The 19,516-nt window shown below is 34.9% G+C and overlaps 2 protein-coding genes across 2 annotated transcripts; both read right to left on the bottom strand.

Moving 5' to 3' along the window:
• Positions 1 to 503: 503 nt before the first annotated feature.
• Positions 504 to 6,902, bottom strand: LOC142973399 (peroxidase-like). Its single transcript, XM_076115068.1, has 12 exons — positions 6,757 to 6,902; positions 6,178 to 6,320; positions 5,687 to 5,851; positions 5,180 to 5,364; positions 4,465 to 4,657; positions 3,913 to 4,101; positions 3,344 to 3,488; positions 2,897 to 3,053; positions 2,483 to 2,656; positions 1,886 to 2,084; positions 1,176 to 1,281; positions 504 to 899 (listed from the first exon to the last, which is right to left on the bottom strand). The coding sequence occupies exons 1-12, from the start codon at positions 6,900 to 6,902 to the stop codon at positions 815 to 817; spliced, it is 1,887 nt and encodes a 628-aa protein (XP_075971183.1). The 3' UTR covers positions 504 to 814.
• A 2,208-nt stretch (positions 6,903 to 9,110) lies between these two features.
• LOC142973398 (peroxidase-like) lies at positions 9,111 to 16,194 on the bottom strand. Its single transcript, XM_076115067.1, has 12 exons — positions 16,051 to 16,194; positions 15,413 to 15,555; positions 14,969 to 15,133; positions 14,399 to 14,583; positions 13,781 to 13,973; positions 13,111 to 13,299; positions 12,702 to 12,846; positions 11,985 to 12,138; positions 11,116 to 11,289; positions 10,408 to 10,606; positions 9,640 to 9,745; positions 9,111 to 9,312 (listed from the first exon to the last, which is right to left on the bottom strand). Exons 1-12 carry the CDS (start codon positions 16,191 to 16,193, stop codon positions 9,228 to 9,230), a joined length of 1,881 nt encoding a protein of 626 aa, XP_075971182.1. The 5' UTR covers position 16,194; the 3' UTR covers positions 9,111 to 9,227.
• Positions 16,195 to 19,516: the final 3,322 nt, after the last annotated feature.

The raw sequence follows: 19,516 nt of genomic DNA, 5'->3' as shown, positions 1-19,516 counted from the left end.
AAAATAATAGACTATCGAAGAACCATAATTGCTTGAAATACTAAGGATAATATTAAAAGACAGTGCGCTATGATTGTGAATAAAGAAGTATGAGAAAACACACGTGGAGCTGCAATTTGCAAGTTATATGCCTTTGGAACTATTATGGACGTAAATAGAACCTTTGATAAAGGGTTTGGTCGAAGAAATTTTGCTTTGTAGGTTTTGTTAAATTATAGGGAATAAACTCTTTGATTTTATACCTCTATTTTCTACAAAATATTTGATCAGTATATTTTTTTTTCTGGCAGTCTCTAACTCTCCAACACATTCAAGACTTTGCTTCTGGAAAGCAATACGATAGCACTGGGTACAGAAATTGCACCACAGACTTTGCCTTCTAAGGTAAACCATCATCAATACTAGAACTTGAAGAACAATTTCTGCTTTCAAAATTTCTATTTAATCTATATATGTATACAAGAGGTAAGGATAAAGGGCATATTAAAATAAGAAGACATAAATAAATACAATTAGAATATATTTCGTAACAAGCTGAAAATATATCTCAGTTAACAAAACATAACAGATATTATCAAAGGAAAACATAAAAAATAATAATTACATTCAGGTATATTTATAAAAGATAAAAACAGTAGAAATATAGTCAACTTAGTAGATTTGAAATACTAAGTTCTATGAAATATGTAGTTATCAAGTTAATATTTATGCCAATTCGATTATTTGATATAAGACCTGCAATACTAGACATTATGAAAATTGGCCCTCAGCCCCCTGGACCAGCCAGGACTATTCCGATGTTGTTTTAGATAATTCACCACTTATTTTTTTTGCACGCCCGATCAGCAAACACGTCATAGTCGATTTTCGGAAGCTTGCTGCAAGGTGTCAAAGGATTCCTGAAACATAAAAAAAAATATTGTCACACTCATAGATTTAGAAAAGGCCGCATATTGTTACCGAAAATGTGTGAATTCTAGAAATTGTATAAAATTCCTAGGAAAGGTGTTAAATATAATTTATTTCACACATGTCCGGGTTTAGGATATGCATACATTTCCTAGGAATTTTATACAATGATGGATTACATAATTATTACCGTTAACATGTAAATTTTTTCATTGTTTTAATTTAACAGTGATAGATGACCATGCGAAAAGTAAATGGATTCTTACTTTGGACTGATTTGTAGGAAAGCATTTGGTTGAACCTCCGTAACGCCATCACCTACAGCACATAGCAGTTGTGCTAAGTTCAGCTTGCTTATTTCATATAGTTGATCTGTAAAAAGTAAAATTTTCATTAGTGTTCCAATTTATTTCATTTATTTAATCTTTGGAAGACCAACAGCAAACAATAACATTTTAAATGCATACAATAGTACATACATAGTAGCATTAACAGAGTATTTGTTCTGAGCCTGGATGTTAATGTATCTATATAAGTATGTATTTAGAAGTATATAAGTATGTTTATCAGTTATTTGGTTACCATAGTACAAGCTCTGCTTAGTTTGGAATCAAATGACCGTGTGTGAGTTGTCCAATAATATTTATTTATTTTATTTTTATTTAATTTAATTGATTTCTTCAAATTACTCTCTGAGTGTCGCCAGTCCGGGATTTGCTAAGGGTATTTTGAAGGGTCGAATGTTATCTTGGATTTTGTTGAAAGTGTGTTACCATATTTATATTTTAGAGGAATAAATTGATGACGCAAAATTTAAGTCGCTTGAGACTTATTGTGCATCCTTGCATAATGTGGATAAGTTGCTATATCTTTAAACACGTTAGTCGCATAATTTATAAAAATAATGCGCGAATCTCAAGGGTGAAATACCAAAAAGATAATTAATTTGGCAGAAAATACTTGATAATATACTCACCATTAGTAAATGCGTGTGGTCTTTTGCACCTGTCGTAGTAATGTCTATCACATTTCTGAGCCTGACTGAAGTGATCAATGATAATGCAAGCGAGGGTCTGAGGTATATTACCACCCTTTATCACATTCTCAATCCATAAACCAGCAATAATATCCACGTCTTTAGGATCTTCATACATTTCTTTCAGCAATGCAACTTTCTAAAAATGTTATTAGATATTATAATAATCATGACAGAGGAGAGACACAAACAGATTTACAAGAACCATTATTTATATAGCACAGTCTTCTATAGTCGGCAGAATCGAGAATCCAGTATTTGACACTTAGTAGGTATAGTGGTGCAAAATTGGTAGCACGATTCTCTACAATAGGAACCATCGAGTATCGAGAATGTAAAATGTGCTGCCAAAATGATTTCTACGACGCTCGCTAGAAGCGCTGAACCGATTGTTATACAACATTTTTCGATAGCTAGCCGGTTGTAGGTAGTCTATAGTTGTAGAGAATAGAATATGCGCTGATCAGATCTCATACAAAATTAACTACTAGCCGTAATCGATAGTCGACAGCAGGAAATCTTTTCTCAGAAACTTACCTTTGCAGGTATAATTTTATACTTGACGAAGTCATCGAAAGACTTGATTCTGATGCTTCTGCATTTATAGATGTAATCAACGTAAGGAGCGAGACCAAAGAGACGGTTTTTGTGAAGATCACTGGTGGTAAGATCCATTGCTCTTTGCAAAGGTCCCAAGCCTTGCTCGGATATCTAAAATAATCAAAACATTACCAATATTAGGCCAGGTTAAAGCAAAAGAATTAAAAACAGTTCTCCAAATTTGTGATCATAGAATAAAAAAAATATATTCCACATTTCATTAAAATGCGTCCAAATCATAGTAAACAGACCTAACATCCAGTTTTAAACATTGCAATACATAACATGTTTCGTTGAAATCAGGAAGACAAAAATCCAAAATTTTTACATTTGAATTAACTAAAAACTCACATCATAATCGACGCCAGAGTCAAAATCGGAAGATGGTTGTCTGAAACTGCCCTGAGTGAAGTACTCCAAGTTGTTGTCTTTAGCGAGCAGACCAGTTCGAAGTGTCGCATTCACCAATGGGAACTGTCCCACTACGTTACCGTTGGTGTCGAACATTCTGGAAAACAATGATATTTGTATATTCCATATATTTTTTTGGTGACCTGACTTTTCTTACTTTTTTCTTTATTTGGTGCTTACTATAATAATCTCAATATATTTTGGATTATAACTGACTGGTTTTTAAGAGATGCCAATATGGGGATGTTTACTCGGTAGTGCTAGTAAGGTGACATATTACAAGTAGACTTCTACTAAGACAAAGGTTGGGTATTATATATCAGATCCTAGTTTTTTTGGTTATTGTAATTTGACAATTTTTTTTTAATATTTTGTTTTAATACTCACTTTCCTTTAGCTTCTTGGATAATATGGAACCAACGCATAGCAAACGTGAATTCTACTGACACTTTCGGATAACATTTGTCGTCATATATTTCTCTGCATCTGTGAGTCCTACCGACCAGGCCAGAGTCTAATAGGTTATCACGTCCTGAAATAATGTTGCAAGTCAATATAAAGAATTCACTTTGTCAACTGACACGATAATAATGTTTTGTGCAGGTTTTTCGATAAAATCAATGCTTAGACCCACGTGCTAAGAAACGTCAAATAATAGGGTGAGGACTTTTTTAATTTATTTCCGTCTGGTAGATTGTATTAAAAACCATGCACATATTTTTTATCATCAAAAAACGATATGAAGTGGCTTAGTTAAAAAGTTAAAAAATATTAAAGTCCTACAACATTGAAGCTAACGACATCACGTTGTAGTATATTTTTTACAATGTATAACCATAATTATTGATGAGGAAAAAAATAAAAATAATCGTCAACCCTATTACTATGAAACAGGACATTTATCTGACACATATGAAACTGATTAGTCACGCCAAAGTTCCGCTTAAGTTGCTCACCTATCAACACTCCCAACCATTCGTGCATCAACATCTGTTGCGACCAAGCGATGCAAATTTCTCGTGCCGCTTTAAATATAGTGTCATCATCCCAACATGGATTTACGTCAGCCAGTTTACCAGCAACGTAGTTATGAAGACGGAAGAACCAAATCATAAACAAGTTAGCTGGTAGTACCACGTTCTTTTCTGGAGACAAACAAAACATATATTTTTTAATATTAAACCAAAAGCGTTTCCATCAATAACATAATTTGTTCGGCGTATAATATTAAGTAGTCAACCTAGTGCTAAAGTTTTAAGACCATCACAGACTTTATTTTATTTTACAAAAAGACGATACTTTTTTGAGACGCTTACTTCCAATTTCACAATACTGTAACCATTTTACAGATGATAGATAAATATATTAAATAGTCAAACATAGTAAGACTATATTTTGAAAAAATCGTAAAGAAAACTCATTCACTGAATTGAAACCTATTTTATTACAAATTAAAAAAATATCTCAAATTCAACTAAATTTTCTAAAGTAAAAGAGTAGGTACTTACGCCACTTCATGCATCTAGTTTCGTCCTTTTGGTTCAATAAACATGAAGCTGTAGGTCCATTTGGAGGCCAAATTCTGCCATTTTCTACCTCAAATGTAAACTGTCCCTTGACAAAAGATCTCATAGGTTGATCGCCTTGGTTGTACATGTTATAGATTAGAGACAAGTCGTAGACAGCCGTTGCTTGAGCAATCTAAAATCAAATACAACATGATAGCTATGGCAGCGTTTTACCGAAGAACTGTTCTATTCTTTTATTCATCTTATTCCATCAAATTATAAAGCCTCGTATTCATACACATGTTTGTCAGACAGCCAGCGACTACGATCAGTTTAACCTGTGCCGAAACGTCAGGTAATTCAAGATGCAATGTTTGTTTGTATTAATTATACGGGATATTACAAACATGCAATGCGAAAGTTTAAAAGTTATGACGACAATAGTCTATTATGATACCCGAAGACCTGTTACTAATGTCATACTAGAGGCCGCCTAAGACTTCGTCTGCGTGTAAACCCTTTCCGTGTAAATTTCGATCCCTCAAGAATGCCGGGATAAAACTATGTGCCTATGTGTTATTATGGGTTTTCAGCTACCTAAATACCAAATTTCATTGTATTCTATTCAGTAGTATTTGCGTGAAAGAGTAACAAACATCCATACATACTCATAAACTTTCGCATTTATAATATGAGTAGGATTAAAACAAATTACCGGAGAAGGTACAGCATCAGCAGTACATCCATAATCCTGGTAGTACAGAGGTCTGGTCATGTTCATGCACGTCAGTCCATCGAACCTGTGCCACGGGTCATCTTCATCGATGATGTTCGGTGCACACGAGTAATCATTGATATGCTCCTTTTGACAGCAGTTCGGGTGATGGACAAGGAGGTTTTCTAAGAAAAAAATGTATCAAGATTAATTTTATTATGTTCTAGCCGCAGAATTTTTATTCAAATCGGTTGGCAAAGCGTGGAAAAAAATATGAACATTAAGATAGAAAGACGTGGTTAAAAGATCTTGAGCTGTTCAAATAATTTTGTTGCCACCAAACTTGAAGATTTAAATAGTTAAAAATGTTCAAGCAATATTGCATCAAAATATTGTAATGAACAGCAGTTATAGATTATTTTGAATAAATTGAGATCTATTTGGAAAGCTGTTAAAATAAAAGAAAAATTAATATCATAAAGGAAAATATGTGATGTTGAAAGTTACCGATGTCATGAACAGATCCAATGTCTCCATTCATAAACACTCCCCAGGCTGGTACGTTCATGGTGAATTCTGGATGCACAGACTTCCCAGTCGTCAACAAATTAAGACGCACTTGACGTGGCCTTCTCAGGTCTTTACCAGAAACGGATTTCCTTGCATGATAACCTGTAGACAAAAATTCATTATTTTGAGGGCATGCAAAGTCCCCAACCAACTTGGCCAGAATGGTGAACCCAAGGCCTTCACCCTTCCTCGTTCTAATAATTAAAAATTAAAAATCATCACAGAAACGTCATCCTTAGGGCATCGTTTGAAACAAGAAACCTTTAGATATAGTTTCGCATTTCTTAAAGAGTTTTTGTGCTTGAAAGCTATAATTTGGCGTACTATAGTAGATATTCAGTCACGCTGACAAAGTATGTATATTAAAATGATCATCATGGAATATCACTAGGTAGCGATCCATAAAAATGTCAAAGTAAGGTTCTTACCATCGTGGAACTGTGCTGGAAGCATCCTGTATAACGGATTGAAGTAGGTGCCTCTTGAAGGATATTTGAGGTTATTACATGATGCATCGGAACGTCTCCAGTCATTTGGATCACAGGGCAGCTCAATTGAGGCGACACAGTTCCTAGAGCAGAAGCATATTTTATAAAAGTAAAATAAATTTACAAAATATTACTATTAGATAATGGTAAAAACTTATCTGGAATAAAAATTACAAATAGAGTATTATGGGAAAACATTTTTTCTAAAATGAATAGGCAGTATTCAATTTAAAGAATCTTTAACTACTCTTCGATTTTTTTTTGCAGTTTACGGAATTTTCTATGTTTTACTTCATCGTAATTAACACGTAAGACTTTCACTGTAGAAAATCTTACAAGCAGTATAAAAATGACATATTAAAAAAGTAAACCCATTTTTCTAAGAATTTAATGAAAAAAGAAGGCACTAAGGGGAATAAAAACGAATAAGCTACGTCTATTTGACAATGTTTCGAAATTCGACCAGTACGATAAAAGTACTAAATAAAATGATATATTAAATAAAATTGAAGTACTCACTTTAGCTGGTTAATAGATTCATAGTGGCTTATTTGTTCTTCTGTTGCTGGAGTGGCAGTATAGCAGTCAAACGCTACTTTCTTCGAACTTTCTTCTGCATAGCAGAGCGAAGTGCTCAAGCAAAATAATATCACACTCCTCAACATTTTGCCTTCGTATGTTAGTTAGTAATTTTTAACCGTTCTTTTATATATTTTACTGTTTAATCAGTAGAAGCTGTTACAACAATACAAAATCAACAAGGAAAAAAAAGAAGTATATTAGCACATGCAAAGATGCACGTGTGTCACGTTTTGATACAGAGATCTAGGGATGGTGCATTCCTTTTTTTGGAAACTTATTTCTTATTTTTTTGTATAAGTAGTGATTGCTTTTTATGTCTTTTAAATTTAAATATTGCTGCAATCCTTTAAAGCTTGGCAACTGTTTTGTGTTAAGTTTGACATAAAAAATTGGCTTCAAAAATTGACCAATGGCGCCCTTTGATTATTATCTGTACATATACTAGGAATAGTTATACTTTACAAAGGTCTCTCTGTTTAAAATATTTTCATATACTTTTTAAACATATATCGACTTTTATTCGGTTTAATATCATTAATTAGTAAAATACCAATTCCTCAACATAAAAAATGAGCCATTGTAATGACTTTACAAAAATACACATAACGGTACTTTGACTGCCTCCGTGGCGCAATGGTTTAGGCCGCCACGCCGAAAACCATTGCGTCGGGAGGTCGTGGGTTCGATTCCCACACGGGACAATTATTTGTGCGATCCACAACTTATTGTTTCGGTCGTGCTTTGCGTCCGTTGTTTGTATGTTTGTAAAAGTCCCCGCGACAAAAGAGCAATTCTTAGTGCGGGAGTTGTCTTTTAAAAATGATAAGAAAATGATGATACTTAATTTCTACAATAAAAAACGAACTACGATTATTTTTGTAACAAAATAATCTTAATCAAAATACGTTTTACAAATGTAAAATACCATTGTACATCATTAAAGTAAGTTGCTAACCTAATATTATACTTTATTGGTATAAAATTAAATTTGACCCGTTAATGCCCCACTGCTGAGCAAGGTCTCCTCCCGTAATGAGGAAGAGGTTAGGTTATTTGTATAGCATAATATAAAAAAAATAATAGCATGCTTTAGACTTTTTGATATTGTCGTCTTAGTCTTTGCAAAAATAGATAAGATTTATTTTGATATGACATTGTGTTAGTAGTAAAAGAGATAACTCCGTACTTATGCAACCTTACAGATTTTTCAACCTATCTTCTGAATATTATTATAATTATTTATTGATGCGAATATTCATTTATTTACTCACGTGAATTGCAGTGACTTGGAACAAATTAAATAAGATATTGACTATTTTTACTGAATATTTTCCCAAAAAAACATTTTTTTTATTTATCTTCACAAAATGGTTTTCGCAGGAAAGTTCTTTACCTAATTTTTTGCCTGGCGTTGGCAAAACTTTTGCCAATCATGACAATTATTTTTGAGTGTAAAAGAAAAACCAATACAAAGGTAGTAGTTACTTTTACTTATATCGATCTTTTAATATCGGTAGGTAGAGTATGCGACTGCCGCACAGGGTTTGCGGTAGTATCATACCCAGGTTCAAAGGTCGGGATAAAAAGAGTTGTTTGAAATTTTCTGAAACGAATTTCTCAGTGATTTCCAAGAGATAAAAAGTTGAAATTGACACGCATGTTCAAAATCGAAACTCGCCCTCATTATACACATATTTGACTTAGATGGGATTCAAAGCCAATCAGTTACGTAGGATATATTTTCAAGAAATAAATAACTTCTCAACGTCGGTCTTCGCTTCAATTCTCAAATTGACATAGTATACGACAATAGGTTAGATCATTTTTACACGCGACTAACTTTATAAATGGCAATACAGGGATGTACTTTTGACGTATTACCTTAACCTTCGTATGCAATATTGTAACCAACTCTCTAGCTCTCTTTCTTTCTGGCTATTCGTCCCATATGGTAGTGGGGTCAGCCTTCCTTACACTCTACCCAGCTACTATTTAACAACTTAGAGAAATGTCTTTCATAGAAGCCTTGAACCTCTATTTTACTCGCGTTCCCATTATGTCGTAACGATTAATTTATCGTTGGACGACTGTCCTCTCTAGATGTTCCCATTATAACGATTGTTTGTCGTCAAAAAAATATCGTTTAGTGACTATCGTATTCATAAGCAGAGATACAGTAATATTAAGCATTTGATTTATCGCTGAAAAAAGCCTCGGATGAAATGTATGACGCATGAACCAGTCTTGCCTTATAATAAAATTAATACTCTTCGTGTAAAATGATAGTGAACTTTCTTTATTAACTGACCATTGAAACAATATTGCAATAAAACAATTCAAATTAAACATTTTTTTTCCAGTAATATACAAAATTAATTTGCCAAAAATGATGTTTTTTAATTATTTACTTAAGGAGATTCACTATTGCACTTTGGGTCAGCAAACACGTTGTAGTCGATTTTGAGAAGGTCACTGCAAGCTGTCAGTGGGTTCCTGTAACACAAAAAAGGTATACCTAAATGTTTAAGAAAATAAGTTATGACAGCTGTGTGTTATAAAAGTTCACTTTTCAGATCAGTGCCTGAGAAACAAAAACATTAGCGTTATTCTCTACAGTTGGTACTGTAAAGTGTCGAAAGTTTGACATCTGAAATTTACTGCTAAAATAGTACCTACGACGTCCGTTAGGGGATCAGATAAGGCAGTCCTTTCTGCGGTTAATTGTCATGATTTTTATATATCGTTAATAATATATTTTGGGTCCAAGCCTAAGCTCAAATCAAATTTTAATGTCACAAAGAATGCAATTCGAAAGCTTACTCAGGACTGATTTTCAGGAACGCATTGGGTTGAATCTCCGTTACTCCATCACCGACAGCACAAATGAGATGTGCTAAGTCCATCTTTCTAATTTCAAACAGTTGATCTGTAACCAGAAAAAAATAATTTTAGTACCTACTCTAAAATAGTTATATCTCCAAATCTAATGATCTAAATAATGAAATAATCACACAAAAGTAACTAATAGAAGTTTCATTAGAAATGAAATAAAAAGCGTCATTTATGACAGTCGAAAGACCAGCAAGCTATTAAATTTGAAAATACTTGAATACATTAGTTCCAATGAAATACGCTAGAGGCGCTGATAAGTTTTCAAACAAGGTATGATAGCTAGCCAATTGACAATAAATAGAAAACTAGCTGACCCGCGCAACTTCGCTTGCGTCACACAAGAGAATCATAATTTTCCCCGTTTTTGTAACATTTTCCACTGGTACTCTGCTCCTATTGGTCGTAGCGTGATGATATATAGCCTATAGCCTTCCTCGATAAATGGGCTATCTAACACTGAAAGAATTTTGCAAATCGGACCAGTAATTCCCGAGATTAGCGCGTTCAAACAAACAAACAAACAATCAAACAAACAAACTCTTCAGCTTTATAATATTAAGTATAGATGGCACTTGAAAAATTCTGATCGGCGGTTTTTACTTTTCGAAACATTGACTCAAAAACTCTTAGTCCTGATATTCTGACTTAAAATACCAAAAAAATTATTAACTGGATTTGACAGTTTAATATACTCACCATCAGTAAATGCATGGGGTTTGTTACACCTGTCGTAGTAATGTCTGTCACATTTCTGAGCCTGACTGAAGTGATCAGTGATGATACAGGCGAGGGTCTGTGGTATATTACCTCCCTTCATCGCATTCTCAAGCCACAAACCAGCAATAAGATCCACATCTTTAGGATGTTCGTACATTTCTTTCAGCAAATCGACTTTCTGAAAAGTTTACATACATACATAATTACAAAACATATCATACCTATTACACCTGGAGCTGTATGAAACATCCCTATTTTACCATTTACAATCATAGTTCCATGTTATAGGGGGTGAGCTTATTTTCAATTATCGGAAATTACTTCCAAATTCCAAAACAAAGACTAATAGCATCTTTCTTTATCCGGAAATCGAACCTGATACCCGGTAATCAGTAATTGTATTAACCACCACTCAGATTTTTCTTTTTAGATAAACCAAGTAGCGCTATTGTTAATTCTGTCGCTGTCGTCGCTGTCTTCTGCTTACTAAGTGAAAAAATTCTCTTTCTTAGCCTGTTTGGTTGACCCTCAATCAGGCAAAGGCCTTTTTTCAAATTGTCCAAATAACCACCTTTTTTAACTCATGTCTGTCCCACTGCTGGTCAAAAGTTTGCTCCCGAAGGCTGTGGTTTGTGCCACAAATCCTAACATAACTACTTTGTAAAAAAATACCAATAATGTTTGTACCTTTGCGGGTATAATGTCATTCTTGACGAAGTCTTCGAAAGTTTCGATTTTGATGCCACTGCATTTGAAAATGTAGTCGACATAAGGAGGAAGACCCAAAAGACGGTTTTTATGAAGATCACTGGTAACAATGTCCAGTGCTCTTTGAGCCGGTCCCAAACCTCGTTCTGCCATCTGAAAAATAAATAATTAGTCATAAAAATTATGATGGGAAGCAAAATCCTTTTTTTTTACTTGGTTAATGCACGGGGGGAAGCAACAAAAACCCTGGTATGCCTAAAGAATCTATAAAGTCGTTCTTGAATAAATACAAACTTTCTAACCCTGGAACCAGCATCAGCGAAATAGACCCGAAAGAGGCTCGTTAATCGAGAAAAAAATTAATAGGTCCATTACAAACAAACTATTTGATTTAATATTTTATTTTAAATGTCTAGTTTAAACCAAAGTTTAAGTCGAATGTGAAGTCGGAAAGAACAAACAAACAATAAATTAACCGATTAATGCCCCACTGCTGAATTTCGCCTGCTAGGCGACCACTAGTTAGTATTAAATATTAAATATTATTGGACATCTCACACGGTCATTTGATTCCAAACTAAGCAGAGCTTGTACTATGGTAACCAAGTAAGTGATAAACATACTTATATACTTCTAAACACATATTTATATAGATACATTAACATCCAGAACAAATGCTCATGCTCATCACACAAAGATTTGTCCCGGGTGGGATTGGAACCCACCACACGCGACGCTACGGTTATTGCGGCGAGGTGACCGCTTAAACCACTGCGCCAAACGTGCAGATATAATAGTAAATAAAGTAATTATAGTATATAATATAAAGTAAGGACTGAAATACTTACATCAAAATCAATAGAATCAGCATTAGAGCATGATTGTCTGAAGATTCCTTGGGTGAAGCGCTCCAAGTACTTGTCCTTAGCTAATAGACCTGTTCTGAGTGTTGCATTGACCAGCGGGTAATCACCGACAAGGTTACCCTTGCCGTCGTACATTCTGAAAAACGATAAATAAATAAATATTATTGGACAACTCACATACGGTCATTTGATTCCAAACTAAGCAGCGCTTGTCCTATATATGGTAATCAAATAACTGATAAACATACTTATATACTTTAAATGTACTATTATCTGATTTTCCACACATTAATAGATACTTGACAACATGGAAATATTAAAGAAAAAATAGAACTGAGAGTGGGGATAAAATATACATACATTCTAAATGCTTCTGTTATACGAAACTGTTTTTCTCATAGTATTGAAAGAAGAAATGTAATAATCGCTCGTTTGATCTCAACAAATTCAATTATGACGTTATCAACTCTGTATTTCTGTATAATAAAGATTTCTGATTGCAAGATTATTTGCCATTTAGCAATAGATAATCTCGGTTCCGGTAAATCAATTGTTATAATTCAATCACAAGCATTGCAATTGTGTCTTTGTGAACTTTAAAATTGGCCAAGTCAAGATATACTTCAAATAAAGATAAATAGGGCACATTTGTTAGTTCATTTCAGTAAAGGTACTATCGTGCTCCCTTGTGGTACTCACTTTCCTTTAGTTTCTTGTAAGAGATGGAACCAACGTAGGGCAAAGGTAAATTCTGCTGACACCTTCGGATAACATTTGTCGTCATAAATTTCTCTGCACTTGTGTGTTTCACCCACCAGACCAGATTTTAACAGATTTTCACGTCCTGAAATCAATGTTAAGTTGCAAGTTAGTTCCACTATTTATAGTCATTTTCATTAGTATACGGTCTGTTGTGTTTCTCTAAAATATTTTTCTGAGTAGTATCTTTACTGAATTTCAGTGCAATTATCTAACCCTTTACAACTCAAATATTTAACACACAGTTTCATTGTTAATTTTAAAAGTAACATTACAACGATTCTTCAATAACACTTTGGTAACATATTCTTGATAAACCTTTAAAGAAGTATTTCAAAGTCTTCCTTACCTATTAAAACTCCCAGCCATTCATGCATCAAGACTTGTTGCGACCAAGAGATGACAATTTCCCGGGTAGTTCTGAATATAGTGTCATCATCCCAGCATTGGTTTACTGCAGCCAGTTTACCAGCAACGTAGTTATGAAGACGGAAGTACCAAATCATATACATATTTACAGGAACTAGCACGTTCTTATCTGGAAATATAAAAAATACATACTGCAAAACTGCTGGGCAAAGGCCTCCCCCCCTTCAAAATCCCCCTATAAAATAAAATAATAATAATAATTTAAAAAACTATTAATTTTATAATAATAAATTTACTATCTCTGTGGTCCAAGCGGTCGTGAAGACGGCTTTTGATCTCGAGGTTTTTTTGTTCAATGCCAGTCCTGGGCAAACTGCTAATGGCAACGTGGTATATGACCATAGGCGCACCTCCTATTACATGTGACTTTCACTCCGTCCACAGCTTCGGGTGAAACAGGTGATAATGTTAAAAAAATCTAAGATCTGCATATACATACTACGTACGTAGAACTTAAATATTTTAAAGCGAATTTGTAAGAAAAGCTATCCAATACATGTAAAAGTTAAATCAATTAATATCTAAAATGCGATAGTTACAAACAGGTAAACTTTTTTAACAGACTTTACAACTAATATGTATGTACTTACGATATTTCATGCACCTAGTCTCGTCTTTTTGATTCAATAAGCATGGCATAACAGGCCCGTTTGGAGGGAAAATAAGACCATTTTCTTCCTCAAATATAAGTTGTCCCTTTTCAAAAGTTCTTAAAGGTAGATCGCCTTGGTTAAACGTGTTATAGAGCTGTGACATATCGTAAACAGGCGTTGCTTGGGCAACCTGCAATATCGATATAAAAATTTAGTTAGATAAATAACAAAAAAAAAATCTGTATTCTGAAGCATAATTTCCTTCACTCAGTAGAAGAAGCTAAGACGTCTCGGTATTTGTAGCGATGCAAACGCGCATTTGCATCGTGTTAGTCGCCTTTGCAACGCGCTACGGTAACGATGCTAACGCGCTACTGCATCGCGACTGTATTGATACAAGCGCGACCGCGTCGGGCGACATCGGGGAGAGAACGGAGGGGAAGGGGGCGGCGCGTGAGTGGGAGCCGCGACTTAATCGCGTTTGCATCGAGACTGAATCGCGTCTGCATCGCTTCAAAAAGTCGCCGTGGGCGAGGGGCCTAATGTTGAAATCTGTCATTTCTCAACTCGGAGGCCGTCTGAATAAAGAAATTTATATCGAAAAAACATAATTACCGGGGATGGCACAGGGTCAGCTGTACATCCAAAGTCCTGGTAAAACAATGGCCGGGTCAGATTCATGCATGTGAGACCATCGAACCTGTGCCACGGGTCATCTTCAGCGAGGATGTTCGGAGTACACGAGTAATCGTTCATATGCTCCTTTTGACAGCAGTTATTGTGAGCGACCAGCATATTTTCTAGAAAACACGATATATGTAATTACAACATCAAAATTATTGTAGTGTAAAAAATTAAAAAAAAAAACTTTATATTGCGGCTTCTCTACTTTGTGCAAAAAAATACACTATGGAAAATATTTTATACAATAATAAGTGCAACGAAGTTTTTGGCAATTCAGGTATCGATTTTTTTTAAATTTTTCAATTGCAAATGCAATTTGGAAGTACTTAAAGAATGAAAATTGCACGCGAAAATTGAAAGCATGACCCCCGGTTTCTGAGTAAATTCAGCGGTAATTTATTTATTCAATAGCATTTAAACTCACATAAAAAACCGCTACTGTATAGATAAACTACCACTAAATGTACTCAGAAACCGGGGGTAAGTGGTTGGAAAACGTACCTGTGTCGTGAACAGATCCTATATCTCCAAACATGAATATTCCTAAGGATGGTACATTCATGGTAAAGCTTGGGTGCATAGACTTTCCAGTCTGTAACAAATACAGACGCACTTGACGTGGCCTGGTCAGCTCTTTGCCAGATACTGATTTTCTTGAATGATACCCTGTAACAAAAACATATCTGTGAAGAATCTCACAATTGCAGATATTTCTTCTTGCTTTGTCCATGCATTAGAGAGAATGGGTCATAATTTTCCCCGTTTTGTAATACTTTTTACTGGTACTCTGCTCTTATTGGTCGTAGCGTGATGCTACCTTAATAAATAGGCTATCCAACTATTAAATATTTTTCGAATTGCCCCAGTAGTTCTTGAGATTAGCGCGTTAAACCAAACAAACAAACTTTATAATATTGGTACCTATAGATTTTATAATATACTTACCATCATGGAATTGTGCTGGAAGCATTCTGTACATAGGATTGAAGTAGGTTCCTCTTGAAGGATATTTGAGGTTATTACAGGATCCATCTGAACGTCTCCAGTCATTTGGATCACATGGTAGGTCAACAGAGACTGCACAGTTCCTATGAGAGAATAGATTAAATGTAACGATGTGTAAAGATTCACGGCATGAGGTGAAACACACAGTCATCGTTATTAGTCGGTGAACTAAACAAATGTATTAAAAAATCTAGAAATAAAATAAATATAAAAGAATATAACTGACACACAACAAAAAAATGGCTATTTTTAGAATACACCCGTTGAACCCATTACAAAACCCATTTAAAAATAAATAGCCAAATTGCGTGTAGAAGTTGCATATTTTTCTTTAAAGACAACTCCTTTATTGAGAATTGCTAACAACGGACACAAAGTACAACCAGACCCGAAACAACAATTTGTGGACCGCAAAAAATATATTTCCGTGTGGGAATGGAGCCCACGATATCCCGTCGCAATGGTTGCGTGCAACCACAGCGCCACGGAGGCAGTCGATGTACAAATTATTATCTAACAAGCAAACAAATAAACTCTTCAGCTTTATAATATTAGTATAGATAAAATAATCTACTCACTTCAACTGGTTGATAGATTCATAGTACTCGATCTGTGCTTTCGTCGCCTCAGTGGCAGTAAAGGCGTCAAAGACCTTCTTACCACTCTCCTCACCATGGCATAGCCAAGCGCTTAAGCAAAATAAAAGTATACCCCGCAACATACTACCTTCTTCAACTCAGGAGCAAATCTTAATCTTCCTTTTATATATCGTTTTATTTGACTAATGATAGCTGTTTCACCACTTAAATAAATAAGGAAAATAAATTTCATAATGCTAAATAACACTTGTCTCAGTTCTCGGTTGTGCATACCAAGGCTGTGGTAGAGTTGCTATGGCGAAATTTCTCTTAATAAATAATAATAAATAAATTTAACCCATTAATGTCCCACTGCTGGGCAAAGGTCTCCTTCCGTAATGAGGGAGGGCTTAGGCCTTCAGTCCACCACGCTGGCCAAGTGCGGGTTGGGGACTTAGCATGCCCTTAATAACTTTATTAAACAAATTTTAGGCATGCAAGGTTTCCTCAAGGAGCATGTGATAATTATTTATAATACACACATAATTTCGAAAAGTCATTGGTGTGTTGCCTCGGGTTCGAACCTGCGACCACTTGCGTGGGAGGTGTCAACGTATACCACTCGGCTATCAGTAGAAAGTATTTGCGTCGTGAGAAAAATTAGACCTTACAGATGCATGATACCTAATTTTTCTTTTTTCGAAATAATTTCGTTTTCACAAACTTTAAATTCAGTAAACAGCGTAAAATTCCCGTCCCCAGTATCGCATTCTGTACAGTCGGTACTGTCGATTATCGTGAGTTTGACATTTAGAATGTACTGCCAAAATGTTTCCTACGACACCCGTCAGAGTTCATGCAAAATTTCTCGATGACAGGTCGAATGTCTTCAGTCGATAGTAGTAGAGAATCGATCTACAGCATTACAGCTCGAATGCTAGAAACAAATGACGTCGTCAAACCGCATAACCTGCCGACACTTTCCGCCATTAACAATTTCAGTCCCATGTAAATGGGGGCCTATTGCCATTTGCCGTTATTTACCAAAAGCATTTGCAACGACTTTTGGTAATTATTTGTGGATCAGAAATTAATATAACTTGCTCTATCGGTAAAAAAAACATCGTAATGAAACTTTGCATGCCTAAAATATATTTAATACATTCATTCGCACTTGACCAGCGTGGTGACCCCTCCCTCGTTCGAGTGGACCCTTGCCCTGCAGTGGGACAGTAACGGGTTAAAAATAGTCTTTGCCCGGCTTCGAAAATAAAAGCATACAAATAGCAAAATAATACACCCTATAGGAATGTAAAATATTACACTAATCATTAATTTTACTTTTATCTGCACCTGAATAGTTGTTTATTTGTTCAAATGAATTGCATTCAGACAGTTCTTTGGAACAAATTAAACAATAAGTTTATTAGGACTGTGCCTTGTACTTTACGAGCTGTGCACCCAGTTCCACCAGCAGTTTTATATAAAAATATTATTAACTGCCTCTTCGGTCGGTAGTGTACCCTACTCCTGGTCATGAGGTTATGAGCTCGATTCCAGCTCAAACAAAATTACTGTTGGTCTATTCAAATTTATATCTGAGTATATAGCCTGGAGTTTGATATCGTGGCCCGTCAATGGCAATGGGCTCGCTCCCTATGACATAAGACTAACAATGTTAATGACAAAACGTGGTTGTATTTTACACATCTCCTCCACATCTGCCTCATACACTTTCGGATATAATTGGCGTGATATTATGGGACAGGATGTATATCGCACTAATAATACAATAGTTTAAACTCAAAATATTTCGCATTATATAAAGAATTTCATTTTTTGTACTTATAATAGGGAGAAATAAATAAGTTACCCATCGATTGTAAAAGAAATTGTAATTTGAGTTACAGCACTATCGTATTGTAAATGCGTTATAATATGGAATATTATTCCAAGGATTTAATCACCATGACAAATTTTAACCAAATGGTTTGAGCATTTTGACAAAAGAACAAAGACACTTAAATATATATTTATTTTAAAATATTACTACTGTCTGTCTGCGACTTTGTGGGCTTCTAAATATTCCTTGTGTAATAAGTATTTTATGTACAACCCAGGCTAAAAACTATCAATATATGTATATCCTTTTTCTTTAAAAAAAAAACAACTCCCACAGTAGTTATTGCTTTTGTGTCGCGGGGACTTTTACAACTGTACTCAACTCAACCAAACCCGAAACAATTATTTGTGGATCGCACAAAATTATTGTCCCGCGTGGGAATCGAACCCACGACCTCCCGACGCAACGGTAGCGGCAAGGTGACCAAAAAGTATAAAACTTTTGTTTACCGAGTGACTGATTGATGGACAACGCACAGCCGAAACTACTAATCGTAGGAAGTCGTAATTTGGTATGAAGATTTGGAAGGAAGAGTAGAGAAGCTCTAAGAAAGGGTTTTTTGAAAATTCCATTTGAAGGTATGTTCATTTGTTTCTTCAATTAATGTGCTTCTGTACTTTATTCTTGCTTTTTCTTTGCCAGTTCTACATTCATGCCGTGTACCGACCAACTGTATAGTCTAATCACTCAGGAACTCATTATAACATAGTTTTTATCCAATCGATTCCAGCTATTTCAGAGCAGTTAGGTGACAAACATACGTACAAAACAATTGTATCGTAAGCTTTAATATGAGTAGAAAAGAACAAACATTATGCAAAAGTGTGTTCGTATTGTGAAATGTTAATAAATTCACTGTTTTCTAAGAGTACTTAAATATCAAGATAATTTAATGCATATCCTTATTTATTCATCTGGGGGCACGGAAGTGCCCCCGCAAGTCGAGCAAAAAAAAAGCGGCACGGCCGTAACATCCTTTTCTCGAAGCGATTCGGGCTATTTTTGACACCCCTATAATTTCGTTGTGGATAAAACAAGAAGCCTGGATTTTCAGCAACTAATTAGTCATTGTCTAAACACGGTATATTTAAAATTTCAGTCAATTTGAACCAGTAGTTTAAGAATGACAACTTGTTAAAATTTTGAATTTTGTCACTCACTGATTCACTGACTCACTGACTCACCGATCATCAAAAGTCTAAGGTACTTCTAGCAGACTTAGAAGCTTAAAATTTAGAATACAAATAGGGTTTAGTGTCTTAATCATGGGAAAAATTTAATATTTTCTAATTTCGGTCCAGTTTTCTAAATACACCAACTGCAACAATAACTTTGTAATCCCATATAAATGTTAAGATTACAAGGTTACATTTGCAGTTAATGAATTATTATTACTGTAGAAAATAAAATAAATAGGTGTAAAAACCTACTATATGAGGCATAACGGGAGGGGGTATAGGGTGGGTAAGGGTGTTTTGCCCATGAAACTGAACAACATTCCCATAGGAAAATATGTTGAATTATGAAAAAAAAACGTCTTTCCACACAAATTGGACTTATGTT

Source organism: Anticarsia gemmatalis, chromosome 5 (assembly GCF_050436995.1).
Source record: "Anticarsia gemmatalis isolate Benzon Research Colony breed Stoneville strain chromosome 5, ilAntGemm2 primary, whole genome shotgun sequence".
In the NCBI taxonomy this organism is placed as follows: Eukaryota; Metazoa; Arthropoda; class Insecta; order Lepidoptera; family Erebidae; genus Anticarsia; species Anticarsia gemmatalis.
The sequence above is the reverse complement of the archived record's forward strand: the minus strand, read 5'-3'. Positions and strand labels throughout refer to the sequence as shown.

What these genes read in the sequence shown, in the direction of transcription:
- LOC142973398 (XM_076115067.1), bottom strand. Translation starts at nt 16,193, where the DNA reads ATGTTGCGGGGTATACTTTTATTTTGCTTAAGCGCTTGGCTATGCCAT. An exon ending in CTGACCCTGTGCCATCCCCG is followed by an intron (nt 13,974 to 14,398) that starts GTAATTATGTTT and finishes TCGATATTGCAG; the next exon opens with GTTGCCCAAGCAACGCCTGT. An exon ending in ATGGCTGGGAGTTTTAATAG is followed by an intron (nt 12,847 to 13,110) that starts GTAAGGAAGACT and finishes CATTGATTTCAG; the next exon opens with GACGTGAAAATCTGTTAAAA.
- LOC142973399 (XM_076115068.1), bottom strand. Translation starts at nt 6,902, where the DNA reads ATGTTGAGGAGTGTGATATTATTTTGCTTGAGCACTTCGCTCTGCTAT. An exon ending in ATGGTTGGGAGTGTTGATAG is followed by an intron (nt 3,489 to 3,912) that starts GTGAGCAACTTA and finishes ACATTATTTCAG; the next exon opens with GACGTGATAACCTATTAGAC. An exon ending in ATCCAAGAAGCTAAAGGAAA is followed by an intron (nt 3,054 to 3,343) that starts GTGAGTATTAAA and finishes ATTGTTTTCCAG; the next exon opens with AATGTTCGACACCAACGGTA.